This window comes from Toxotes jaculatrix, chromosome 6 (genome assembly GCF_017976425.1).
Source record: "Toxotes jaculatrix isolate fToxJac2 chromosome 6, fToxJac2.pri, whole genome shotgun sequence".
In the NCBI taxonomy this organism is placed as follows: Eukaryota; Metazoa; Chordata; class Actinopteri; family Toxotidae; genus Toxotes; species Toxotes jaculatrix.
Genome location: NC_054399.1, coordinates 24,646,290 through 24,674,194, shown reverse-complemented (window position 1 = coordinate 24,674,194; position 27,905 = coordinate 24,646,290). Strand labels below are relative to the sequence as shown.

Genomic DNA, 27,905 nt, shown 5'->3' with positions numbered 1-27,905 from the left:
CAGACACAAATCATTGCTTAGCACTGCTGGAGAGTCGAATATGCATCTCTATATATGGTGTGAAAAAGGCTCTGAACACCAACATGAAAACATCAGCCCAGAGGTGAAGGAGCGGAGGAGGAAGCATCAGGATTTGGAGCTTTGCTGGCCCTGGATCTGGACAGACCGCCATCATGGAGGGAAAATGAATTCCCAAATTTAATATCAGGGAGGGTGTGTGAAGAGCTGAGGCTCAGGAGAAGCTGAGTGATGCAGCAGGATGATGACCCTAAACACTGAAGTATATCTACTACAGACTGACTTCAGACAAAGAAAATCCACCTTCTGGTCCAGTCAGAGCTTAGACCTGAACCCAGCACAGATGCTGCAGAATGAGCAAAAATCATTCTCAAAGTAAATCAGCATATTTTATATTCTGTGCCCACAGACATCAGCAGAGGCTCTGTGTCTTTGCTTTATCTGAGTCTCATTGTGTCCTTCTTCACTCGCACAGTCTCCTCTTTACTCCTCATACTGACAGACTATCTGAGTGGAAACTCTCAGTCCGCTCTGAGACACGTCTGAGCTTTTAGTGCATGAACCAATGCTGAACCAACACACAACTGCCCAAGACACATTTAGTAACTCAGTGTCCAGTTACTTTTGTGCCCTTCCAAGTTGGCCACTATGTGTTAAAGAAACCGCGTCTCCTGCACAGGTCTCTCTATACTGATGTTAACCTGCTCAGGTTAAAGCTGAGACTTAGACTCAGACTTTGATGTAGTATCACTATGTTCAGTCACACTGAATGTGCTGAAGCTCAGGACATGAAGAACAACCAGTGTGTAAATGTCCAAGTACTTATGATCTGGACTGTATGAGTGTGTGGGCTCACCCTGGGTCAGCTGTGCTGAGTTGGAGTACACTGGCTCCAGCTTCATCGATGTGGAGCCAAACCCAGATGAGCGAGCCTTCACCTCCAGTGACCTCCGCAGTGAAACATGAGACGGCTCCCTCTCCACTGACACACACACACACACACACACACACACACACACACACACACACACACACACACACACACACACACACACACACACACACACACACACACACACACACACACACACACACACACACACACAAAGAGCAGGAGTAAGGTCATGAATGTGTTGCAGGAGTCATTGTGCTCTATCATTTGTACAATTTATCTGGGGCCCCTGAATGAGCCCTAAATGTGAATGAAGACTGTTTAAAATGTAAAATGGTGTGATTCCTTTTCTGAGAAAGAGTTTGGTAGGTGTCCGGTTAATAACTTCTTAGGTAGGTGGAAATCTGGACTCAGTATTTTGACCTCCTCTCCTCTGACCTCCTGACTGATCATTACTTTGGCGATCTACGAAACTGAAGTTTATTTTCCCGTCAGGCTCATTATGAACTCATCACAAGTCCTTCCAGATAAGGAAGTCACAGAAATGACCAGAATATAAGAAGTTAAAAACTTGAGGCTGAACTCAGCTGGTTTCCAGTTCTCCGTGTTTTCACAGTAATGAAATAAAAGACGTCTGGAAGAGATAAGGGCCCTACACTCCTCTTCTCTTTTAAAAATCACTTGTTCCTCTCTGGCCTGGAGGCTGACCAGTGCAGGCCGCTGGCCGATCGCAAGACAAAAAAAATGACCCTGAACCGAGTGAATTAATCTCTCTGGACACTGGTGGAGGAGAAATCCCAGGCTTTCTGTGAAGAGTTGGGGAAAATTACACTGAGCTGTAAACAAATTTGTCATCTTAATCTGGGTGAGGGGACAGAGCCAGAGAGGGTTCAGACAGGAAAAGGAGCACAAGCTCTGATAAGTTTAACACAGAGTTAACTTCTCTCACAGAAACAGATTATTGTTTAATACCGTGTAATCATGAGCTTAGTGAAACACATAGAATGTTTTAAACCCGTGATATGAGAATCTATAAAAGATAAATCTGTAGTTTACACCATACCAAACTGTCACTGAGTTTAATAACACCTACACCGACCTGCTCACTAAGCCAATTAAGTAAATTTGTAATATTATACCTATTCAATTATTTCCTATTGTTTTATTTTAAATCCTTTTTCATTTTTTACCATACATGAAAGAGTCCATACACATTTCATGTTAAATGAAGTAATATCTTGAGTAGCTACTGGATTTTCCTGTGGGGCCAGCTGGGTTAACAAGAAGGCCAAGTTCAGAGTGACGCAATTAGTTTGAGGTAATTTTACTGACTGTAAATGTGTTTGGTAAGGCTGCACACACCACTGAAGCACAGAGGTTAGAAGGTGGTACCTACATTAGCACCTAATCTTCAGGCAGTGCATTGAATTTTAAGGCCTTTTTCATTTCAGTTTATATTGTGCACATATCAAACAATGTGAATAATCAAATTAGCAAAACTTGATTAATGAATACTGAATATTAATGAGCACAGGGCTGCCTGCATGGCTCTGCACTACAGTACGAGTCCTGTTTCAGCGTGATGGAGCTACAAATGTAATACTCAGTAAGAACGAACATTTAATACAAAATACTGGGAGACAGAGCATCTTCTTCTGTCTGCTCCTCTCTGTAGTCTGTAGAGATTAGACATTGTACAGTTCCATCCAGGAAGCCTGTTGTCTGTGTGCCTACCTTTGTCCAGGGACCTCTCCAGGGCTCTGGGTTTCTTCCTGACCACTGTGAGAACCACAGTCTGACCCGTCTGCTTCATCACCTCCAGCACCTCCTGATTGGTCATACCATGAAGACTGACTCCGTCCAACTGTTGAGACAGACAGCAATACAGAGAAAAAGACAGGGACATGGAAAGACAGAAGAAGAGACACATGGGACAAAGAAACAAAAAAAAGAGAAATTAAGAAAAACTTTGTCTATGAAACTGAAGTTAAAGAAAAAGAAGTCTGACTTTTTAATAAAAATTCATCTTCTAATCAGGTTTAAAACAGTTCAATGTTGAAGGAGTTCAAGCTGGGACAGGAAAGACACACACACACACACACACAGACACGCACACGCAGACACAGGTTCTTACAGCTATCAGTCGATCATGGACTCGGATGTTTCCGCTCTGATCTGCAGCGCTGCCTGGTACAACATGTTTCACAAACACACCTACTGCATCTGAACAGGATGAGAGACAAAGAGACACAGGCAGTGACAGAGAGAGAGAGAGAGAGAGAGAGATTAGAGATTATGTTTAATTGGGAGATTGAAAACAGAGCGGTAGAAAACATGTAGAAAATTCTCTGATGATGAGTCTTCCTGCAGCACTGTCTGATTTTGGCCAAACTTTGTGTAGTTCATGAATCAGCCCTTAAACCAAGGCCTGTGGAATATTTGTTGAAAATAGTTTTTCAGCCCTTGATATCATTTTATTTTTGTGGTCTCTGAAACACCTTACCAGTAGTTAACATCTTGTCACATGCTGTTCCTAGCCGCACCAAACAAACATGTTCTCTGTATGTCAAAACCATTCAAAGCCTTTATTACCTGCCATTTTGGTTTTTTTTGAGGCCCTGAAACTGAAAAGAAAAATCAAACCTACATTTCTGCACATTTTTTATTTCAGGGGCTGAGACATGTAAATATGTATTTCTATAAAAAATAATGATTTATATCATATGGGTGCAAAAAAATCACTCTCATTTAGGAATCTTGCACATCTTTTCCTAATTCAGGGCCTTACAGAAAATCAATAGTACAGTACAAAGTTTTAATGGTTCAGTTAAACTGAGACCACTGCAACCACTTCCCTGGACTCTAATTTGACACACAATGACCCACACAACAAAACCCTGCAGCAGCTTCAAAATAAAAGACCTGGAGTTGCTTCACAATAAAAACCCTGCTGTTCGTTCACAGTAAAAGCCTTACAGCTGCTTCCCAGTAAAAGTTCAGAAATACTCTTGACTCCAGGCAGCTTGAGGCTTTTACTGTGAAGTAAACATAGACATGTTTGAGTTAGAATTAAATCTTAGTGTTAATAACTTTTTGCTCAAGAAAAGTTAAACTTGGGAGCTGGCAGCAACTGGAGTTTTAGCTGTGTTTGCTTTTGTGCTTAACAGTGTTTTCTGGTCCTACCTGTGCTGACCATGGTATTTTCTGTCTAATTTGCTTTAACTGCTCTTTCCTGTCCTACCTTGGCTGCTCAGGAAGTTGTATATATTTTTAGTTTTTAGTGGGTTTTACTTTGTTTTCACAGTTTGCGTGAACGAGTTTTAATCAGCGTTTTTTTCCTCTCCTACCGTGGCTGGTCAGAGCATTGTAACCGATGATGGAGATGCCGAGGCTCTGGCCTTCCTTCTTGGTGAGAGAAACCTCGTGGATCTCATATCCCTCCAGGTTGGGCTGAAACACACATAAACAGAGTCCACATATTTCAGCATAGACTGTGCCGCCTCCATAACCAGCGGCACACAATGTACAAAGGAGAGAGGAAACAAACTCTTTCTTCTTCTCCGGCAACTCTCAGTTTCATGACTCTGTTTTTCTGTCCAGCAGAAATTTTAGATTTTCTTGAACATGGTTTAAGAATTTCCTAACTCCTGTTTATTCTGATACTGTAATGACATCCTCACCGTCTTGCTAAACCGGCGTTGGGGGACCAGGTCAGGAGATCTGAGGGGCGGTTCAGGTGGTCGGGGGGGTAAGGAGGAGACCGGGGCAGAGTCCGGTGGTGGTGGGGGAGGCGGGCCTTTCGACCTCTGACCTCGGGGATCCCGGGCAATAAGCATGGTCACGTGACTCCCACACCCCTGCAACACCTTGACGACCTGGTCACTGTTGAGGCCACTGGTGGGCGTGGCCCCAATGCGAAGGATGTGATCACCTGTTCGGAGACGGCCGTCCTGATCGGAGGAGATGAGAGAATCGGAGGGAAAACATCTGTGAGCATTAAAACAGACCGAAACATACAAGTACAGAGGACCAGAGTTGTGTGCAACAGTTTGGGCGCCACTGAATGATGCACGGCCAAGAGCCGACTCTGACTTTGTGCATCATAAATGTTTAAGGACATATATCTGTGTGTTGTTCCCAGGAAAAACTGAATCTTACCAAAGACAAACAAAACCGAACACAACAATTATCAGGTCTCTGCACAGGCGTCCAGTGTGTCACTGAGTAGAGTTTAAATTGCTGCTGCTTGTGCTTTACACTGCCGGAAAAAAAAACAGCCAAACAGAAACTACAGATGATTTTTTTTATATGACAAACTAAACTGTCAGCTACAAGCCAGTAAACTCAGTCAGTATTTGACACCTGCTGTGGTGAAAACAACGGCAAAGAGGCAGAACAGACAGAAAACAGACGGTAAAAGAGGAAACAGAGTGAGGTAACGATGGATGAGAGAAGAGAAAGTGTAAGTAAGAGGAATAAGAGTAGGACAAGAAAAAAGGCCAAAAAAAATGGAGGGACGAAGACAAACTGAGACGAGAACAGGAAAAAAGGAGTGAAAGGATCTTTTGTATCAGATGTGCTGATCAGAGAATTCAAAGGCTCAACCATCAAGTTTTTATTTCAACAAAGTCAGAGGAAGTGTGCTGAAAAGCCGGGTGGTGAGAAACGTCACAGTATCAAAGCTTTTCCACTTCTCTGCAGGGAAATTAATCTTGTCCAATTAATCTAATTGATCTAATTAATCCTCTTACAAAGCGATAATTCCTCCCTCAGTTCTCCTGCAGCTGCCTGCTGTCTGTTCTAATGTACGGCTCCTGTTTTAACTGTTATTTATGCAGGAAACATCCACTGGGCTCTAATTTCTGCTTCGACAGCTCAGGTCTCTGCTGTCAGCTGCTCGGCTGATCCACTGAGGGAGCCCGGGCTGCGGTGCCTTGCTCAAGGGCTCCAGATGTGAAAGGAAAGCAGAGATGATGCAAACGTCCATCGGTTTTAAAGCGATAATGAATAATTTTATTTTAATGAAACAGATCACATTTCTTTGTCTTTAAAATATTAGTGTTAATACTGCGTTTGTCATTCATTCAGTTTCAGGTATTAATAAGAAACTGATCACATCAACTCAAAACTCAGCAGTTGCAGTAGTGTACGACAAGTTAAAGATGTTGACCCTGAGGTTTGGATGCATTATTCTGTTATACTTTAGTATAAATCCGATCAGCTGAGTCTGACTTACCCTATCAGCCACACTGTTTGGGATGAGCGTCCTGACCACCACCCCGGTCGTCTTCCCCCCGACGATGCCAAAGCCCAAACCAGATCCATCGTTCACCAGCTCAATCTCCTCCACATGACCCCACTGATCCTGCAGCACAGGACGGACAACACAGTGACGCAATGTTTGATGGTGTCTGACAGGCATGTTTCTAGTAGTACAATTAAGAAAATACATCCTCAACTAGAGAGTAAAAGAATGACAGTGATTTATAAACAGATTTATAAACAAATACATACATACATATATATATATATAGATATAGAAACTAAAACAGATGTTCACTTTTTTTTAAGAATGTTCAGATGGCCTTTTATTTTGATTTATTTATGTATTTATTTTTAGTTTTCATATTCTTCTGGTTGTGGCTTGGATCTGAGCTGTGTGTCAAACTGAGAGTTCAATAAACAGAGGAAAACAGGTCCAGATGACAGTCCTGTCATTTTCCCACAGTCCTTTACTACATGTTTACATACTGACCTTTTTTTTTCTGGCGCAAGGCTTCTTTCTCTTTCGTAAGAACCCAACATAAATCCTTGCCTTATCGACTTCAGGATGAGAAGAACATTAAAAATCTCTTTGCTCTGTTTTTCTGCTTTGTTGGTAAAATGCAGCATCGGGAAAAATAAATCTTTATTTAACAGGAGAAAAGCTTCACTCAGATTAAAAATCTATTTTACAGGAGTCTCCTGGCCAAGACAGCTGCTGCATTAGAACCTAAAACACAACAACTTAGACCACAGCTAATAATAAAATAGGTCAAAGATGAAGAGAATAATCAAGTCATAAAATGACAGCACTCAATGCACCATTTAAAGGAAGATAGCATCAGTTATGAGGTGTATTAAAAGATAAATAACAATAAATCAATAAAGAAATTAAAAAACACTGATGATCACACCCAAACAGAAACACAGAGACACGGACTCGTCTTTTAGCTCCTAACTGTTATGGTCTGACTGAAGGATGCTCCAGTCTGAGAGAGCAGTGTCTACGAAGACTCCTCTACTTCACTCAGTGCCTTAAGGGAAGTTACAGATCTGAGAGAATAAGCAGTAATTCTCAGCACTGTTTGAAACTACTGGATCAAACTGACATAAATCATAACAGATTCATGAATGAATCGCTCTGCTTCTAATTATTTTATTTTGTTCTGCAGCAGACTCACAGAGCTGCTGGCTGACTATCTGTCCTGAGGTGAAAGGTCATTAACGTGAACTTCAGCGGGTTATTACCAGCTGAGAGCATTTCCTCCTCTCTGATACCAGCTGCTGATCAATGAGAGGCTGCAGCAGGTACCTGCTACGCACGCATGCACGCACACACACACACACACACACACAGGCTGTCTTTATTAAGTGGCTGTAATCAGAGGTGGCTCTGGTCTCTTATTACAGCTCTGATCTGATAGAGGAGGTCTTCCTCTGTCTAATGAAACAAACCTCCTCCTCAGCTGATCCCAGGACGCTGGAGGAAGCTGTTTGTCTGATAAAGTCCACTCACACTGAATGTGTTCAATGCTTTGTTCTCCAGTAGAAGTTCACTCTTTTCCCAGGAGAGGATCTCTTACTGCAGATGGTCTGTTAAGGTAAATGTGTTGAATGTGTTGATTTTTCCTGGTGGAAACCACATTTGTGTCTCCAATTACTTATTTCACAGCTCTCTGTGTCATTTTGTGGTGGAAATATTAAGACAGATAAATCAAGGCTGCATTAAAATCAATACTCAAGTGTAATACGTTTCAGCTCAGTGTGTCTGATCATCTCTCTACAGAGTTTATAGCAACATAAACTTGTTATGGATGAAGTGTGATCTTGCTGTATTAGTTTGACCCCTGCAGAGTCTGGATGATTGGTTAGCCTGAGGCTGCAGTGTTAGCTGCTAGCATTCTGCCTGTGAAATGAAGCAAACACAGAAGGAAGCAGAGAGGCAGAGTTTGCTTGGGTAAACATAAAGGCTGTAGGAAGTTCATGCAGAAGGAGCAAGTCTTTTTCTGACTTTACTGTGTTTTTGTTAAAGAGAAAATAAATTAGACGAAATGGATTCAACAGCCTGTGGTGCTGTGATTTGAACAAATCCATGAGCAACTCAAGAAGCAGAGCTCAGTTTCAGTGGCTGGCCACAACTTTGAGAGATGAGCAGATGCAGACGTTTGTCCTTAAAGTGGAAAACACACTGAGGCTGTATCAAACATCCAAACCAATTCTTTTCTATTTGAGTCAGTCAACATCAAGCATCAGAAACTCTACTCCATGTCCAAAAGGCCTTGTCCACGTTTTTCTACAGTCTACACTCTGACCTTGACCTCTGATGACTCCATAAAGACTCCTAATGGTAACCCAAAGACATAAACTCAAACTTTTCACGAGTGAGAGGAGTCGTGTGATTCAGGAGCTTCTCCCTGATCATTTCCTTCATATCTGTGTATAATCTGCCTCTAACGTCATCCTGACTGTCCATTCTGTAAATGAATTATGCTGCTCTGCTCTGCACACACAACTTTCCTGGACCCCTCCTCTGTGTCTCTTCTTAGGCTTTTGGTGGATTTTTGTCATCTGATTCTGAGAGTCTGAGGATGGATTGTGTTGTATGTTGCACAGATTGTAAAGCACCCGCAGGCAAAAATGTGACACTGGGCTATTTAAATACAACAGACTTGTTTCTGTGCTGTTTTTACTTCCGTATGTTGTGTCCTCACTTTGAGTGAACACAGTGATCAGCTGATTTGGTCAAAGAACAGCTCAGGTGGAGCAGATGATCAAACATTCACATGCAGTTATTACCACCGCTCGCTACTGCTGATTGAGGGGGCTGGAATTTAAAGTGCTGCAATGGCTGAGAAGAGTTCACAGAAAAGTTTATCAACTTCATCCAGAGAACTTCTTCTTAAGTTCATTTCCTCTGAGTTGGGGCAGTTTTAAAGGTCCCTTCAGGTTTTTTTAATTGCACAATCTGTTATTTTTTATCCCTGTTCTTTCTGCTTTTCATCATTTTTAGGAGGGCGATAAATTAACTCTAAACTCTGAGTGCGTTCTCTGACACACTGTCCTAATCGATGGTGGGATAATATTCACTAAACAGACAAAAGCTGTAAAATCATATCTGACAGGCTGATTTATACCAGTCTTTATGAGACACTTTACAGCCACGAGTTTCCTGTCCCTGTCGGACTGATTCCAGCAGAAGCGAAAGCTGAGAGGTTTGACGCCAGGACAACACGTCGCCTGTGACGACGGGTCACAGGCACCTGAATCAGCCCAGCGGAGCAGTCTTGGCTTTGGGAGATGGATAGTTAGCCAGGCCGGCGAATGGCAATAAAATCCCATCCAGAGTTGTGTTTTTTTATGCCCTCAGCTCCATTAAACGTGACCTCGATAGAAACGGGACATGAATAAAACAAAAGCAGGAGGATCGGAGGCCTGGAATGCAGGACGTGGCCCCGATCCAACGAGCCAGGAGGAGGAGGAGGAGGGTAACAAACAAGAGGGACAGTGTAATTCTGTGCGATAATGACCCAACAATAGAGCAGGGCAGAGTCATTACGGCTGCAGCTAACCTGTGATCCTCTGCTCACATTAACAGTCCAGACCTGCTCCGGTGTGACAACATGTTGTTTTTCTTACTGAAATCTTTTCTTGTGGTTATTTAAATGTCGACATTCTCAAACACTTTCACGTCCTCTCATACATTCAGTCCAAAAACTCAGAGACGCAGCACCTCATCCATAGTGTTTGTTCCCAGCCTTTGATGTACAACGCAGCCCCACGGCTCTACCTGAGGAGCCCAGGTACACCTTCATCACCTCCACCTGTCATGTTCTAAACGTGTTCATGTCAATGCATGTCAATATGTTACACTAAGTAAATAACAACAAATAAAGATATATTTTTAATACAAGACACACTGGTCATACAACTAGTATTATCTATTTTTCAGTAGGTTTGTCCAAGTTTACTTTCATACATGACAGAATGTGGACATTTACCCAGCACCTAAACAGCCTCCTTAAACTTCTCTGCTCACTCGCTAACTAAGGTTAGGGTTTCAATTTGGCTGAGCTGCCCGTCCCCCAGTTATGAATTATAACTTTAAGGACAGAGGGTGTTGTATGCTACACAGATTATAAGGCCCTCTGAGGCACATTCGTGATGGTGCTCTGTATAAATAAAACAAGACTTTACTTGGCAACCAGCTGCATCATTGGGTCAGTATAACGTGCCTTCAGTAATGCAAGATCTTAGCCTCATAATCATCATAAATTTCAAACAATGAAATAGCTGCCAATGAGCACAAGACCTATTTAAATCACTGAAAAAAAAACGGAGGCATTGGCAGCTATTCAGAGGTCTGGAACCAGACTCAGGGAAACAGCCTCAGATATAGAAAAACCTCCCAAATAGCCCTTATATAAAAACACTCTTAAAGTCAGTCACATGACTTTTGGCCATTATTCAAATTTATTATTCTATTATTGTTACAGCACATTACAATTCAAAGACTCCAATACCCACAATGCTTTGCTACAGAGATACCTGAAGTTTAGGAAACCGGTTTAACGGAAGCTTCACTTCCCTCCCTCATCTCCATCTTCCAAATCAACTCCAGGTGAAGTCTACAGTGTGACCTCTGACCTTTCACCTCTGTGAAATGGATGGAGGATGGAGACTATGGAGTGACGTCATTGTCTCTTAATCTCCGTTTCTGCCTCTCCCCTGTGTTCACTCCCTCCTCCCACGCTGACAGTCTTTGACTCCCCCGTCATGCCGACATTCATTGATTGCGCCTCCTCTCAGACTTAAATACATATTGTCAGGAGCGATGCTGCAAGTGGAGCACTAACTTGATTTCCTATAGGCTTTAAGGTCATAAAAATCATCTGAGTCAATGTCAGCAGACTTACGGCTCGTCATAAACAGGAGGTCTCACTCTGATACAGAGGCGTGGCCTCAAAGTGACCTCCAGGCATGATTGACGCCCTCTCAGCAATGCTTGTTTTGAGTGACAGCCAAGCTGCTGGATGGTGTGTGTGTGTGTGGCTGGCTGAACACACACACTCACATAGAGAGTACAGGATGAAGCTGATTTCAGCCATGCTCCTCTACACTGCTGCTGGTTTTGGATCAGGCCTTAAAAATACTTTCATTCTGATATAAAACTCAACAACAAACAAACTCAGACCTAATTTAAGAAGTCGACTTAACTTTCATTCAGGTTTTGATCGAAAGCGAGAAAAGCTGACACCTAGATTTGCAGCTCAACATGTACCATTCTTTCATTCCTTTATTCATAAAGCTAATTTTAAACATGGGTCGGGGAACACTGAACTTACTAACTGTGACACTTTAAGATCCAGGATCTAATAACTTCAGAGATATCAAATCTTTAACATTGTTTTTTTTTCTCACCTGGAAGTTAAAAAACTGGAAACCACTTGATTTCATGATCCACTCTTGTTTTCCTGTTTCTCTCAAACAGCTGACACTAAAACTTTAGTATCAGACATCTGGATTTATACTACACTGTTTATTCCAGATAGAAGAATCTGCTGCTGAGTAAGCAAACTGTCTTCATAACGACAGAAATATAGATTGTAGGTGTCAGGATCCCACATGGGGTCACTTCATAAGAAAATGGGGTCCTGGAAAATTTTCAGTGTATCTTTATTGATTTTTAATTTAAAAGGAGGAGCTCTCTATTTTGAGAAATATTCTTATTTTTTTTTCTTTCTGTGAGATACAGATTTCAATCTTATGCCACAGTGAGTCGAGCTTAACATGAAGACTGAAATCAGGGGAAAGGTTGAGACAAAGATCGTCAGAAAAATGATGAGCAAGGATTTTGATAATCAATTAACTGTTTAAGTAGAAAAAAAAAATCTGTTTTCAGCCTGTAAAATATTAAGATGCTTTTCTCTGTTTTATAGTTTAATAAAATTAATAGCTTTGGGTTTTGGACGGTTGATCGGACATAACAAGACATCTGAAGACGCTGCACTCGGAGAAGCTGGGATGTGTTACACTTTTTATAGACTCAACGATTAATCAAGAAAACAATCGGCAGATTGTTGAAGCCTTTTTTTGGTTTTGTTCCATAAAAACAAATTAAAGGACCAGATCACAAAGCCACCCAGTGAAAATGATGCAGAGATACTGAGTCACTGCTTCTGAAAAGTCAAAGTGCTGCTGACTTTTGCAGCTTTTCATGTCTCACTGTTTGAAATATTCCTTTTCACACTGTATTAAGTCTGAAGTGTCAATGGTAAAGATTTAAAAACAGAATGTATTTGTGTAGCTGAGTTTTTCTTTTTTCTTTGGGATGAGTATCAGACTTCTTACCGTGTTGATGGGCGTGACGGGTGATGGTTCATTAGGTGGGAGGTCCCTGGCCACCACCAGCTCCACCGTCTCTCCAGGCTGCTGCAGGAGGGTCAGGGCTTGCTGTTGGCTGATCCCTGGCTCCAGAGGACTGCCGTTTATCACCAGGATCTGGTCCCGCTCCTGGAGACGCCCATCCCTGAAGACGCAACTTAACATCAGTCACCACTTCTCAGTGAGATGATACAGAACAAAGCTAATCAGTTTGTTATACACAGACACTAAAAATACAACATACATTGTGTAATTGTTCTGCTGTTTGTCCGGTCTGGTTACATTTTAGATTCGTTTTACTAAAAAGAAACATGCGCTGACACACAACAATGACTTTTTACATTCTAAGAGTTGATAAGTTGAACCAGCAGCTACAGATCAACATGATCCTTCATCTGGAGTGGTCTCTGAGTCCACCTGATGACTCTCAGTCCAGTTCCCTCTCTTTTAGCTCTGTGTTTGGTCTCCACCAGCTCCTGAGGATAATATCTGGCTCTTTAGCTGCTAAATGCTCCACCATGTTCACCAGCTGCTCTCTGACTGAGTCTGTCTGCTGTTTGCTGCTCAGCAGGTCGAGGACAGAGGCTTTTTACAGCTGTTTCTCTGAAAACAGCTGCTGAGGGAGAGAACAAAGCAGGACAGTAAACAGATAAACGACGGGCTGAGGGAAAATTCGGTGTAGATTTATCACTCCTACAGACTCCTTTCACTTTAAACACAGTTTTCACATTCTCATTTCAGATGTTGATATTAAGAAAATATCGATTAGAGGTGCTTCAGGTTCAGAGTAAAGAACCATACTGTATCTGTGTGTCTGGATGCAGCCCTTTCAGGTGAAATCATCTGTACTTTATATGACTGCTGACAAGGACTGATTCCTGTTATGTATGAAAATAATAATAATGTGATATGAACAGTAGTTATTAATTGCATAATTGTATACAATAACTATAGTTTACAAGTTGCTTTTTAATGTCCCCTCAGATCTGAACTTTGTAAGTTTTATTATTGGAAAAAGATGAAGAACAAAACAAAAAACGACTAATCCACGGCTGCAGTGGAGAGGGCTGTGTCTGCCTGATCACATGATGACGTGCTGCTCATGTTCACTGCAGGAAACAAAGATTTATTAACTGAACCTGTGTGCGATGCCTCCAGGCTGGATGTGTTTGACCAAGACTCCCTGGCTGCTGCTTCCTGCAGGATTCAGACCAACCACGCTGAAGCCCAGACCTCCAGACAGAGGCCGAGTCAGAGTGACCAGCTCCGTGTGACGGCCCTGCGCGCACGCACATGCACACACACACACAGACACACACACACACGCAGGGTTTAGGGTGTTGATATTCATGCTGTGGTTTGTGTGTGTGTGTTTTTATGCATGCAGTGTGTTCTGCAGGTGTGTGTGTGGTTCATGGCTCCACCCACCTTGGCGGCGGCGACGATCCACTGCTGAAGGAGGTCAGACGGGGGCGGAGCCTGCTGGTTGGGCGGGGATGAGCCATTGGTCAGGATGGAGGAGGAGGCAGACAGGGTGGGCGGGGCTGAGCCGCTGGCGGAATTAACGGCACTCATGATCAGCTGACCCTTTTTGGAGAAACTGAACTCACTGCAGGCATCAGGAGGCATACTGCTCAACTACAGAGAGAGGAGGAGGAGTCTGTCAGACAGGAGGTGATACATGTCCACCACTTAGAGCAGTACAGAGGGTCACGAAACACACACAAGAACCGTGTGAGGCTGCTCATCAAACACCACAGCTGAGAACCTCAGTACTTTTTGTTGGCGATCAATGAATTTATAGCACAGAAGATCAAAATCAAGACTTTCTTACTATTCACTTATTTCTCTCACACTTATTCTTTGATTTAAATAATCATTTTTTGGATTGTCTGTTATTTAGACACTGTACACAGCAACTATGTTTAGATAATACCTAAACAGAGCTGCAAAGATCAGTTGAAAAAACAAAATTTTGTTAATCCATTAATGGTTTTAATCATTTTTCAAGCAGAAATGTGCAGGTTAAAGCTTCTAAAATGAATATTTGAATAAACTGAATATTGTTTGTGGTTTGTTGAATCCATCTGGGCTTTGTATGAGCCAGCTTTCTCTGGCTTTTTCTGACATTTTATCTACAAACTGACTAATTGAGAAAATAATCAGTAGGTTAATCAATAATGAAAATAATCCTTTGCTGAAGCCCTACATTTACCATCTGACAACTTTGGCTTCCTTTGTAAAACAGAATTCCTGCCTTTTGGTCATTTGCCTTTGCCAAACAGTCAGGTTGTGGTTTATATGTCCATGTCTGAAGAGACTCCTATAATATCTGTGGTGAAGACTTTTCATTACTTGTACAGATCTTATAGAGGGTCAATGTGCTCTGATGCGTCTGAACAGAATAAAATCCCTGCAGGTTCAACATCTGGTGGACAGACCAACATCGGATGAGTAGAGGCTGTTACAGAAGCATGTTAACGGACATGGAGGCACATATGGCTGGGAGGTTCAGCTGTCCACACACTTTTGGCCATGTACTATATTTTTTTCCCCTCAATCACTAAGCCCATGTGAAGTCCACGTAGGTCTTCTGAAACAAACTTCACGCAGTTTCAGGTTTTACCACCACACACAAAAACAAAGATCCAGGCAGAAAGAGTGAACAGAGAGAGGAAGAGCGAGAGACGCGGAGGCGCCCTTATACGCAAGGACGATGTCGACAAGAAAGAAAGACATGGGGGGAAAAAAAATGAAGTGGAGAGGCCGGGGGCTAAGTGGGGAGGAGAAAGGAAAAAAAAAAAATCAATAGATTCCTCTGCAGACTCTCTCTGAACAGGTAATGTATTAATGACCTTTACACTCACATTGTGGAAACTTATCAGTCTGCAGCTTATTTAGGCCAGGCTGACGGAGCAGGATCCCGAGCCATTTCATCAATACCGCCTCGACAAGGCCGTTACTCAAACCAAGACACTAGATATTAAAGCTTGATAGATCCGCAGAGAGCCGGGGGAGGGAGGGAGGAAAATAAATAAAGAAAGAGAGAGAAGTCCCTGCTTCATATACCCTCCACCAGCTTCCACCAACGCATTCATAGACTCAGCTCTGACCTTCGCAGCACTTAGAATATGAAGCCCTGCGTCGGTTATTGCCATTATCTTAATTTGGCCTGCAGATTGTTTATTGTAAAGGCTCCACGTCAGTACGAGCTGGAGCTGAATACAGATGGCGATGCAGAGGGGATTCAATGTCCCCGCTCAGCCCCAACGACAGGTCACAGTGTTGGACAGGAGGCGGGCAGAACACTGATACCTGATAGGCTGTCAACACCTGGGCGGAGTTACACATGTCAGACCCAATGGGAAACGTTCATCAGTCTGCAGTGCTGATGTTAAATACAGCTGATTAAACACTAGTATACGTTACACTGCCTGAGCAGAGGAAGAGAAACACCTGCTGAAGTACTGTAATATAAAGGCCCTGTAATAACAAACCAAATGAAAAGATTCAGAAGGTGTTTTTAATAAAACCTCTTTCGTTTTAGAGAGGTGCTGACTCAGCTGTGCGGTCCACAGTCTTTGGAAATGGACAGTAGATTGCTGATGATTTTACACAAGCCTGAACTTCTCAGTTCTTCAGAGTCAGCTTCTAAAGGTGCTAAATGTACATTTTTGCTATCGCTACACAGGCAGCGTTAACATCAACAGCTGTTCCTTTACCATTCACTAACAGCCGTCTTCAGCAGTGGACAGAAACAACAATGTCAACTCCTGTTTTCTCCTTTCACTTTGTGCCAAAGGGGGAGGATTTTATGGACTGCTTTATGACCCGTATCCAAGGAGGTATCTCTGAGTGTTTATAAAAACCTGCTGGTTCTGTTCTGATCTGGATGAGCGCCGCGGGTTAAAGGTGTTTCTCACCTGGTTTCGGAGCTGTTTGATGGAATGCTGCAGGGTCAGGATGTGGCTGAACAGTGGACTCTGCAGAGTCTCCCTCAGGTTCCCCAGGATGTCACTGTGGGTCCACTCTTCCCTCTGGACCAGTTTGGAGTGCAGGCGGTCCAGAGCTCCCAGCACCTGCTGACGCTCCGCTGAGGACACTGAAGACCAACACACGCACACACAGAAGTGATGAAACAGAAGCAACAGCCCATCATGTATGAACATAGAGTGAACAAGTAAACACAAATAATAATGAGTTCATGTCCAACACTGAGCTGTGTGAACAACAGCTCAAACAGCTGACAGAATTCACCTGTCGGGACATTTTCAAACATTGTCCTCCCTCAGTCTCTGTCTGTGGTTCTGGATCAATCTGAACAAAGAAGAACACAGAATTACATGAGTCCACGTTTACCTCAAACACAAAGAACAAATAACAGCCTGATATGATGGGGTCAAAGTTATCTGCACTACAAAGGCTCAGGGGTGGACTTCTGACAAGTAATGTTAAGAAACAACCACTAAGAGAAATAAAACCAGCACAAGGAGACACACAATGACCACAAAGAGACAGTAAACCACCACAAAGAGACCCCCAACCCCCCCCCCCCCAAAAAAGTTTCCTGCTCACTCAGTCGCTTAAACCTCTTCTTTTTACCTGCCTGAGTTACACCTGATGAATCACGGGACTAAGCCGAACTTCTGCTCACAGCTCGTTTCTAACAGAGTGAACCAGGCCTGTCTGTGCTGTGTGTCTCTGAATCTCAGGTGAGAGACTCCGTTATCAGACTGTTAGCTCAGCAGAGCCACTTTATCAGCACACACAGGGGGAAAACACACACAGCACAACATTCACCAGCCTGCACATCAAACAGCGAGACAGAAACCAGCCTGAAGGTCTCAGCGACTCTGTTCAACCAGTGATTGTGTGCGGGAGAAACTCACCTGAGCGCTCACCTGAGAAAGCAGGAAGTGAAACTCAGCAGCTCAGAGGGGAGGGGTGAAACGAAATATGGAATGTGATCGATAAATAATCCGCCAGTTTCTGTGTTGTGTTTGTTTGAAAAGTGGGTTTTAAACCGGAGATTTTAACCGTCGGGAACCACCGGCAGGTTCAACCCGCGACAGGTGCATCAAACTTAAACAACAGATGAAAACACACTCCAACCAGCTGCGACATGTTGATAACGCACTTTATTCACTCAGCGATGACACCAAACTTAACTTCTCCGAGTCTTTATCGTCGTTAACTTCACTAAAATGACATTAAAACAACTTCTGCTCCATCAGCTTCACAACTTCACAGCAACACAGCCGTCCACTAAAAGTCGGCTAGCCGCTAGCATGCTAACTTAGCTTCTTACACAGCATCCGAAATATGTCGCTTTGTTATATTTCACGCAGGATAAAGAGTCGGAGGATGTAGCAGGCAGTCAGCGGTGAATTCGGGGAAAACAGAACAATTTAAAAGGGTTTTGAACTGGTGTAAAACTCACACCAACTGGATCCAGTTTGGCACCAGTGTCGCTTTAATGCTGCGTTGGCGTACTGTCGGAAAAACTAACGACTACCACAAATTTAAAGATTTCAGCTGTGTAACCAAAACACGCACACACAAAAACCAAACAATGTCAAATAGTCCTTTGTTTTCTTTTGTTTGTTTTTTATGTTTGACTTAAGTAATAACAAAGAGCTAAAGCATCAGGAGTTAGAGTCACAAATAAATAACAAAAACAAAAAACAAGGCAAAAATGAGTATCTGAATTAATTTTTTTTGTTCATGATGTTGAAAAAAACAAACTCTAAACTCAAGGTCCGCTTACTCACTTTGTTCTTCCAACTTTGAGTTTTGTAGTAAATGTAGTTAATCCATTTATAGTAAATCAGCTGTCAACATTTAAAAATCAAATGATTATGTTTGTTTTGAGTTTCTTTGGTTATAAAGAAAGAAAGAAGAGGGAAATTAATGTGACAAACAGCTGATGTAAACACTATCAAAACTTGTGATAAATGTTTTTTTATCTTCAAAGGACAAGAGTTGTATTACATATATATTATTATGAAACACATGTCAGATTTGACACTATTTTAAAAGACTAATTTTATTTTCTCTCACCAGCTTAACATCAACATCATACTAAGTGAACAGTTAAATTAATTATATAAATATAACGACAAATACATAAAAAATAAAGTTCATTCACCACAATGTCTTATTTCTAGCCAGAACTTAAAAAGAACTGAAACCCCACAGTGCAGTTGTTAAAACATGATTTTACAGTTTCTGGGATCTTTGGTAATCTAGTCCTTTAGAACTCTAAATTACCATTTTTAGGAGCGCCCTTAAGGCACCATCCTGTCACGTGACACAGTCGGAGTCAGACATGGCGTGCTCCCGGAGAGAGCTGGTTTGTTTACGCTCCGGGATGTGGAGCCTCTTATTTTACTGTGTGTACTTCCATTTAAAGCTGGTTCTGACTGAAGACGTACAGAGCTGCGAAGACCTAAGACTCGGACAATATCCTTTAATTCATGTTTGTTAACGTAACTCTCCTTTAGACGGAGGTAATTTACCTGAATGCGGCGGCTAGCGACTGTTAGCTTACACTGGCTTAATGAACCAGTTATAAGCTAAATCCTTAACAGTGAAATACCGCAGTTAGTGTGTGTACATAGAGGTTTATTGATGTTATATAAACCATAGAAAGGCTTAATTATCTGTCTGGATACAGATTGTTCTTCAGTTATTTCTCAGTCAACCCCGATTGTTTATCTGAGTGAACAGCAGCGTTGTTTACTAAAATATTTACTTCAGTAAAATTACTAATATGATAACCTAAAGGTACTCCACTACAAGTAAAAGTCTCCCATTAAATGTACAGGAGTGTTATATGTGTTGTGTCTATGTATATGTATGTATAATACATATACATTTGACGTTATAAAGTTTCCCCAGATCAGTCTGAGGGGTTGTGAGATGATAACCAGGAGAGGAAAGAAAAAAACAGTGTTTCCTTTCAGTTTGTTTCTCAAATGTAGAATAATTTAACCTCTTTGAGCCTTGAGTGGGTGGGATGTCTTTTTAAAAGCATCTCAGTCCACATCAGGTGTAAATCCAGTGTGTTTTCACTGTAAAAACAGATCACAACACAGATCAAGTCTCTCTGGTTAAAAAGTTTTATGTTAATAATAAAATATTATAGCTGCAGTGATCAGGGTCCAAGCAGACTGGGAGCATTTGAAGTTTACGATATGTCCACCAGAGGACTGAGAGACACTTAGTTTACCCCTGATCTATTTGGGAGGTCCTGAATTCACCCACCTAAACTGTGGCATTGAATTGTCAAGGCTCTGATTTGTCGACATTAGGACGACGTGCCTGTTGCTCGTACTGTCTTTATGACGATGGGTATGAATCTGAGGTGGTGGAGAAGATCACTGAGGTAGTGAGGAGCCGGGTGTCAGGGAGTCTTGTAGGTAGCAAGGAGGATTTTTTTGTTAATTCAGAGTTTGGGTCAGTGTGTGAGATTCCTGTGCCACCGTTTGGTGTCAAAGCTAAAAACAGATACAATCTCATTGAAAACTTAACAGATCATGGTGACATTTTTAAACTGCTGCTGCTGATGAGCGATCTGTTGGTTTACTCTGTGCTGATGTTGAATCAGTCAGCTCACAGTTTGGACTCCTTCACTCTGCTCATGTATCTGTGTAACGATCCAAAGATTGATGAAGCCACTCAGGAGCCAGAGAACTGCAGGGACACGACAGCCTGGGGTGAGTCGACACAGTCTGACACACCCTGACACTTAACAGGGGAAATGTTGGGATCTGTCTCAGGCATTTTCCACTACTTTTTAACTTTTCACAAACTAAACCATTGGTCGGTTAATTAAGAAATTAGCTAATGAAAATAATCATTATGCTTTAAATCAAAGTGCTTTACATACGACATGAAGGACGATAAGAAACGATATAAAATAAACACAAGGCAGTTTGAAAAAACACAAGTTGGATTTAAAAAGTAAAATACTGACAGGAAATATGTCTGCAAGCCAGCTTCTTTTCCTCTGACTGAGTATGGTTCAGAGAATCAGATGAATTCAACAGTCAAACCCATAAAATAAATCTGTGTCTGTGTGTGTGTGTGTTTTCAGTCGAATGCCTCCCAGCTCCAAACATCAGCTGTCGGCTCTCTAACGGAACAGAGTTCAAGTTCAGTGGGAAGGAGGTGGGCTTCAACAAAACCATCTCCTGTAGGAACGTGTGAGTGCTCACACACTCAGACACACACACACACACACACACACACTTATCTCACAACCCCTGTGGGGTGCACCCATTGACATAATGCATTTCCTAATCTTTACCCTAAAACCAGGTCTGAACCCTGAAACAGGCCTCTGACAGTGTGAGGACTGGACATCATGTCCTCACAATGATGGTTTTGAACCAGAATATGTCCACACACCCACAGAAAGACATGTACACACTAACTGATGGGTTCCATAGAACATTTTAACAGTGTTTTGATTTGACTCTGATGATCAGGAAATCTGCGGGTCTTAAAAACAGTGAGCTCCATTTCACCTGAAAGGTCCTGAATATGTTTCCTGTCTTGCTGTGGACAGAAACCTCAGTTCTAACCTCTGGCTGTCAGGAGACAGATGTTTGGAGGCTCAGACAAACAATATGAACTTCATACAGATCCTTTGACCCCTCAGGCCCCGGGTCTGTGCTCTGTAGGCCTGTTCAGTAATCCATACATGGGCCCCGGGTCACATGAATCAATTAATTATATCATCTAAGTTTGTTGTTCTTACATGCAGCAGGGAAGTACTGATACAAATGTCATATAAATATTGATAAATGCATGTACTTACTGTATATCAGTGAAAAAGGTTAGGATGTAGATTTGATGTGGTGACCCTGCAGAAACCCTGTGTACCTGTTCTGGTTATATTGATTATTGATTAGTCTAAGTGTCTGTTTTCTCTCAGGAGTGGTTATTCCTACAAAGTAGCTGTGGCTTTATCTCTGTTTCTGGGCTGGCTCGGAGCAGATCGCTTCTACCTGGGATATCCTGCTCTAGGTAAACACACACACACACACATACGCAATCTGCACCGGTTCTTTAACCTAATTTTTGGGGGGGTTGGAGCTGTGTTGGTGGGTCAAACACACAAAGCTGAAATAATCAGTAATTTTCAAGAAGTGAAGTTAAATGAGTCAAAGCCACCACATGTGACACAGCTGTGAACGGATGATTCCCTCTTTTCAGGGCAGATCTAAGGATTATGGCAGGACGATAAATTCATTTATAATTTGGTTTGTGAAAATCGTATTTTCAGTGCGAAACAGCAGATGACAGCTGATACTTAAGACACTTTATTTCTGTGCGTCTGTCCCCCAAATCGAGAATTAACTTTGAAATTGACATGACTGAGAAATCCTGAAAGTTCTCGACTAAAAAGAACTGAAAAGCTACTGAACCTTCAGGCTGCAGAGGCTCGACAGAGAATGTTTGAGAGTTCATCAGTGAGCTGATTCTGTAAAAACAGAGTCGACTTTATCTGCAGAAAGAAGTCAGAGGCTTTTCCGTTCGCTTCAGAATACAATTTTGTCTCAGTAACATCCAGTGGAAATCAAAGGAACTGCTGCTGAAAACAGCTTCAGCTGTAGTACTGATGAAAATGGGCGGCGTTGCCCTTTAACTGTTTCCACATTTCGTAGTTTTCCAGCCTGAATTCAGACCGAATTCAATTAGTCTTCGTCACTGATCTACACACAATAGAGCATAATAACCCAAAGAATAACAGTTATGATTAACACAACAAGGACGAGTTATTATCAGCAGAGCGAGTCCTCTCATCCTTCTCTTAATGAGACACCTGCAACACGACAAAGGCTGAAAGGCTGTGTGTGTGTGTGTGTGTGTGTGTGTGTGCGTGTGTGTGTGTGTGTTACCGGGGGGGTTTTTGGATCGAGAACAGCTGCACTGACGAACACCTGGCCTGATTTGGCACAGGTCGGCCCAGGCCGAGCCAAGCCGAGCCGAGCCAAGTCCGATTTATTTCTGAAAAAAATCATATTACAGGCAGCTTTGTTACAGGGCCGCACAGAACAAACAAACACAGAAAGAATCACGTAATAAGATTTAACAGTGTAAAGCCCTGTTAGCGCCCCCTACAGGCTGCAGGGTGAACAACAGACACAGTATGAACAAACATTGTCCTGATGATTTATCTTTACTGTTTTATTAAATGGGTAATTTGAGAGCACAGTTTGTTTATTAGTGCACTCAGATATGTTTGTTTTCTCGTCATCACACCTACTAGGCTGCAAAGATTCTGAATTTGATTTTTAATTATTTCGGACCAGCAGTCCAAAGATTCTCCATTAACGACGTGGGAAAAATTGTAACCAGAGAATTTTGGGTATTTTTGCTTGAAAATGTCTCAAACAGTTAACTGATTATCAGAATTCACTTTCTGTTTATGGACTGATGGTTTCAGCCCGAAAGACACGCAGCAAGGTCCTCACCTGGAACTGAACCGGGGAAGTTGTGGATTTATTTTATGCATCTGAACCACAAGGTGGTTCTGAATTAGTCTGTGATTAACGATGGACTCTGTTGGTGTGACTTTACTATGATCAATGAATCCTGGTTAAACTAAACGACTCTTTCTCTCTCAGGGCTGCTGAAGTTCTGTACCGTTGGTTTCTGTGGAATCGGAACTCTGATTGACTTCATACTGATCGCCATGCAGGTGAGTCCCAGCCTCGGTCAGATACTGGTCAGACACTGGTCAACGTCCAGTCTGTGAAGAAAACAGACAGCCCTCAGGTCGTCATATGTTTGATCCTCCTGGAGAATAAAAAGTGATCGGCCGTGATTTAAACTCAAACTCCACATTTTATGCTTTATGCTCCTGACTCACAGACTCTCTCAGGTTCTGGTTTCATGTCCTCTTTAAGAGTGACACCTGTGATGAAAAGTTCCTTGTTTCACGGAGGATCTATTTCAGCGTGGCACACGGTGGCAGAGCCTCATATTTTAGCAGCTCGCTGCCCGGCTGGGGGGGAGGGCCGGCGAGGCTGATGAATAAACAGGCGTGGGCCTTCTGATTATTATTTACGCCCATCCATCGCGCAGCACTGCGTCTCCCCGAGGTCCTCGGGATGAATGATGCCTCCGGAAGTTTCTAATGGACTGAGAGAACAGAGGTAGACGGATGGAGCGAGGGAAACAGGAGGTGAAGGGACGAATCACTCCTTCCTGTTGAAGTGTTTTAGATAATAGAAGCTTGAAATCCATCACAGGGGGGTGTGAAGGGGACCGGCGATGGATGGATGGATGGTCGGACTAATGGCCCGTTTAAACCTGAACATGATGTGAGTCGGCAGTCACGTTTGACGGATCGCAGGTTTTAAAAGTTCTCATGAGAAGAATGAGTGTGACAGAAGTTAATGTAGTCATTAAGTGCTGCACAATTAGAGCCTCAGATTTGATTTTTTCACCCTGTGGGAACAAAAAATCTGCTGAAACCATCAACAGGAAGTTTTTTTTACATAACCCTAAAAATGAAACTGTCACCGTTTGAGTCATTTAAGCACAAAGTGCCAAACATGCAGCAGCGATCAAATAGAAATAGTTTCTGGTTTTCACAAGCCTCTGCGGCAGTGAACGGAATAACTGCGGGTTTTGGGAACAGCTGAAGACGTGCTGCAGTCTCCACACAGGATCTCTGCAGCTCAGCCACAGTGACCATCAGGGTCTCAGTCGGGGTTGTCCCAAACCTGTTCCACTGAAGACCTTTGGAGGCCTCTGTTCACTTAGGAACCTTCAGTGCAGCAGTTTTTTTTGTAGCTTTCCTCAGATCTGAGCCTTGACACAGTCCTATCTCTGGGCTCTGCAGTACAGACAGGTGTGAATACTACACACTCACCTGTGTGCCTTTCCACATCATAGCAAAGTGTCTACTTATAATACTAATTTGCAAATTTTTCTAAAATTCTGTTTTCCAAACTACCTCATGTCTTTCAGCATTTAAATGTTATAACTACAGACATGAACCTGGGCAGAACTGGTATCAGGTGTTTTGCAGCTTTTAAAAAGACTGAAGTACAAACTGTCATTAGCTGCTGATACTTAAAACCAGACAAATGACAAACTCTGAAAACTTCAGCTTCATCAGAGCTAAAGTGAAACCCTGAAGGTTCAGGATAGAGAATCAAACATTACCTGTTGTTGTGTGTGTATGTGTGTTCTCCGGCAGATTGTGGGTCCAGCAGATGGATCAAACTACATTGTGGATTATTACGGCGCCCGGCTGACCCGCCTCTCCATCACCAACCAGACCTACAGGAAGCCTCACCTGTCTCTGTGAACACACCGGGACACACCCACGCTCTGAAAGGAACACGGGTGAAGAATCAGACTTTCTTCTCTTTTTTATTTTGTTTGTTACTGAATCTGTTCCTGAAAAACGTTGAAATTTTGATGTTTGGGATTTTTGTCGGCATCTCAAACAACTAATTCTCCACCTGGACGTGGAAACCCTGGAGTAACATACAGGATCCATGTCACTGGACAGGAAACACACCATGTTCTAAAGCAGCAGTGAACCTGACTTTGATCAGGACGCCTCTTATTTACATGTGAATATTTGAAAACACTCTCAGCTCCACCTGCTGACCTTTCAGTAAGCTAAATTAGTAAACGGGTGAGGGCACAAAGTCGTGCTGATCAGATCATCATAGCACTGAAGCATCTGAGAAGCAGAGTGTGACCCAAAACCTGTGCACTCACCTGTGTGCTTGCCATCCAGGTGAGGCAGAGACGAGTGCAGCAGCGTTAACCCGTCCTCAGGAGCCTGAAGCTCGTAAAAAGAACGAAAAGCAACATTATTAAACCTCATGTAATCTCTGACATCCTTTAAACGTTCAGCTCCGTAGTCTAATGAGCTGCTGTTGGTAAAACATCAGAAATCACATTGAGACAGTTTCGGTTGATCAATCTAAAATGACTCTCTCTCTTTCTCTCTCTCTCTTTAGGTCTCTCCACCAGTCATGTGACGACAGAGGAGCCTGTTGATGTTGAGGACATGCTCCTCTGAGATCAACTTTATCGACACACTGAATCTGTACAACAAAGAAAGTTTCATTTAAGACAAACAGTGAAGGTTGACGTTCACTCAGACGTGATCTAAAGGCTTTTAAAGGCCCATTCTGCTGTTTTTTTTCTCTGCCTGTTTTTTTTTTACGAACTGTAAACTTTCACTTTCCTGCTGATTGTTTTCCAAATCATCAGATTTAAGGTCGAGCTCTTTCTTTCCAGCTACCTTTAGTTTAACTTTTTTTTTTTTTTCCCCTCCTCCTCTGGGAGATGACGGGAGGCTACAGATGCTGATTTTGTCTTTTTAGGTCACATTGATCCTCACATCTGTCCAGCTGTCCACTCCTGTGTTTGTTTATTTATTATGACTTTGTGTAACATATTGCAATGTTGCTGTTGGGTCTTTAAGTTATGATGTTTTTCCATGAAACTTTCTGTTTGTGTTAATCTACACTGGATGTCATTTATTAAAGGTCACCAGTGGTTGTTGACAAGCTGAGTATGTGATGTTTTCATTTTTTGTTTGTTTTCAGCTATATATAGTACACTATTATTGTCATTATTAGTATTAGTATGCAGACTATTTTTTTGGTGAGGTATTTTGACCTGAGACCTAGTTTGGACGCATCACAAGGTTCAGATAATACAACATCAGACACACAAATAAAACAACTGAAGATAAATAAAAACCAGGAGACAGTGTGAAGGAAGAAGGAAAATTCAAAAACGTTTGTCAATAGTAATAAAACTGAAAAGAACTGAAAACAGATCATTAGTAAAGAAAGCACTGAATTCATGTTATGACAGAGTTAAAGTACTGAAAATACACAAGAAGCACAAACTGGGTCAAAGTCAGATGATGCTGCTGATAACAGTTAATTTGAGTCAAGTTTTTACAGGTGAAGTCAGTGGTTATTTCCTAATGTTGACTTTAATGAGCCAAACTGTTTAAACTCCAGCTGATCCAGTTTTTCACACCAGCAGCGGCTGTTTGTTAAACTGTTATTAAGAAACACAGAAACCACACAGTCTGTGTGTGTTGTGTATTTCTACATCAAGTTAGCAGCCATGTGGCTTTCATCAAAATTCAATTATCATAATGTACCATGCTTCACGACACACACACACACACACACACTTCAGGTCCAGGAGAGTGAAAAAAGAGGGAGTGTCTTAATAGTTTCAGTATGATTCTCTTCACTGCAGTGTGTGTGTGTGTGTGTTACAGCAAATCATGATGAGTATCATTAGAGGTTAAAGGTGAAGTTAAACCCACCCAACACACACACACACTCCCTTTGTCTCTCCAGTTGTTTTCTCTTTAAAATTCCTCGTCTCTCTCTCAGAGGTAAAAGTTCTCCTCTCAGCATGTTGGTGTTTCTGTTGGTTGAAACGGCTCGGTGTGAGTGTATGTTTTCAGGCTCAGCTCAGTTTCTGTCCCTGTCTCACACCCCGTCTGTCTAAAAGAAAATGCACAGTGACGGGTTTACATGTTAAACCTGAATGATAGTCGTGGTTCTGACCGGTCTCACAGACAGAGGACAGCTCTGTTGATGTTGTTCTCTATGTTCCCTCAAAGGTCAGTTTGGAAACCCTGTGTGACTAACCCTGTGTGACTAGGCCCTTTGTTTTACAGCTGGTCCAATGTCAGAAAACCCAGACCGGAACCTGACTGAGTACATGTCAGGGCACTACCTAAAGCTCATCCTGGACCAGACTGAGCTTCCGATTCTCTAGGTTAAAGAGACCTGTCTGTCACCATGACAACACTATGGCAGTGCCTACTCTGACAGTGAGGAACCTGGCTTCGCCCCTGGGTGACGAACCAGCGTCCTCAGCAAACATCGCCTGACATGAGGAGGATTTGCTCCTTCCCCACCAGGGAGGTGGCCCAGGTCTGGATTACGTTACCTCCCATGCTTCCTGTAGCCCTGTATCTGCCATCAGACCTCTGCAACTGATCCACCTGGTTTATAACCTTCCTACACCACTCCTCTCCTCTGTTCACCACACTGAGCCCGTGCTGCTGCTCGCATCAACTTCAAAACTCTGGTGCTGGTCTACAAGGCAGCGAAGGGAACTGCTCCTTCCTACACCTCAACCCGACCCAATCTGACCCGACCTGACTCCTGCTCTGCCTCTGGACGCTTGGCCGTTGTCCCGTCACTCAGAGAAGCCTGAGTGACGGGAGTCCACTGGTGATTCACCAGTGGACATTAGAAGAACTGCAGCTCAGCACACCAGGTGAGAAGACTGCTGATTGGCTGAAACACCTCAGAGCTTCACTGTTAAT

At 42.6% G+C, this 27,905-nt stretch overlaps 2 protein-coding genes across 2 annotated transcripts in view; one reads left to right on the top strand and one right to left on the bottom strand.

Annotated features, from left to right (window-relative positions):
* The window catches only part of patj (PATJ crumbs cell polarity complex component), an 83,434-nt gene extending 65,182 nt beyond the window's left edge, over positions 1-18,252 (bottom strand). Inside the window, exons 1-12 of the mRNA XM_041041008.1 lie at positions 17,994-18,252; positions 16,811-16,870; positions 16,477-16,655; positions 13,982-14,191; positions 13,693-13,832; positions 12,521-12,698; positions 6,147-6,275; positions 4,591-4,860; positions 4,258-4,360; positions 3,045-3,133; positions 2,645-2,774; positions 875-1,000 (exon numbers count right to left, since the gene is read on the bottom strand). Coding sequence (XP_040896942.1) covers positions 875-1,000; positions 2,645-2,774; positions 3,045-3,133; positions 4,258-4,360; positions 4,591-4,860; positions 6,147-6,275; positions 12,521-12,698; positions 13,693-13,832; positions 13,982-14,191; positions 16,477-16,655; positions 16,811-16,832 — 1,576 coding nt within the window. The 5' untranslated portion in view covers positions 16,833-16,870; positions 17,994-18,252. The remainder of the gene's footprint in view (positions 1-874; positions 1,001-2,644; positions 2,775-3,044; positions 3,134-4,257; positions 4,361-4,590; positions 4,861-6,146; positions 6,276-12,520; positions 12,699-13,692; positions 13,833-13,981; positions 14,192-16,476; positions 16,656-16,810; positions 16,871-17,993) is intronic.
* A 605-nt stretch (positions 18,253-18,857) lies between these two features.
* Positions 18,858-26,105, top strand: tm2d1 (TM2 domain containing 1). Its single transcript, XM_041041210.1, has 7 exons — positions 18,858-19,015; positions 20,198-20,271; positions 20,652-20,760; positions 21,495-21,586; positions 23,191-23,264; positions 24,774-24,922; positions 25,552-26,105. Exons 1-6 carry the CDS (start codon positions 18,882-18,884, stop codon positions 24,882-24,884), a joined length of 594 nt encoding a protein of 197 aa, XP_040897144.1. The 5' UTR covers positions 18,858-18,881; the 3' UTR covers positions 24,885-24,922; positions 25,552-26,105.
* Positions 26,106-27,905: the final 1,800 nt, after the last annotated feature.

Bases quoted from the DNA above. Each gene is read 5' to 3' on its own strand.
- tm2d1 (XM_041041210.1), top strand. From the start codon at position 18,882: ATGGCGTGCTCCCGGAGAGAGCTGGTTTGTTTACGCTCCGGGATGTGG. The intron at 19,016-20,197 runs ATATCCTTTAAT...CACTCTGCTCAT, and splicing joins GAAGACCTAAGACTCGGACA to GTATCTGTGTAACGATCCAA. The intron at 23,265-24,773 runs GTGAGTCCCAGC...GTTCTCCGGCAG, and splicing joins TCATACTGATCGCCATGCAG to ATTGTGGGTCCAGCAGATGG.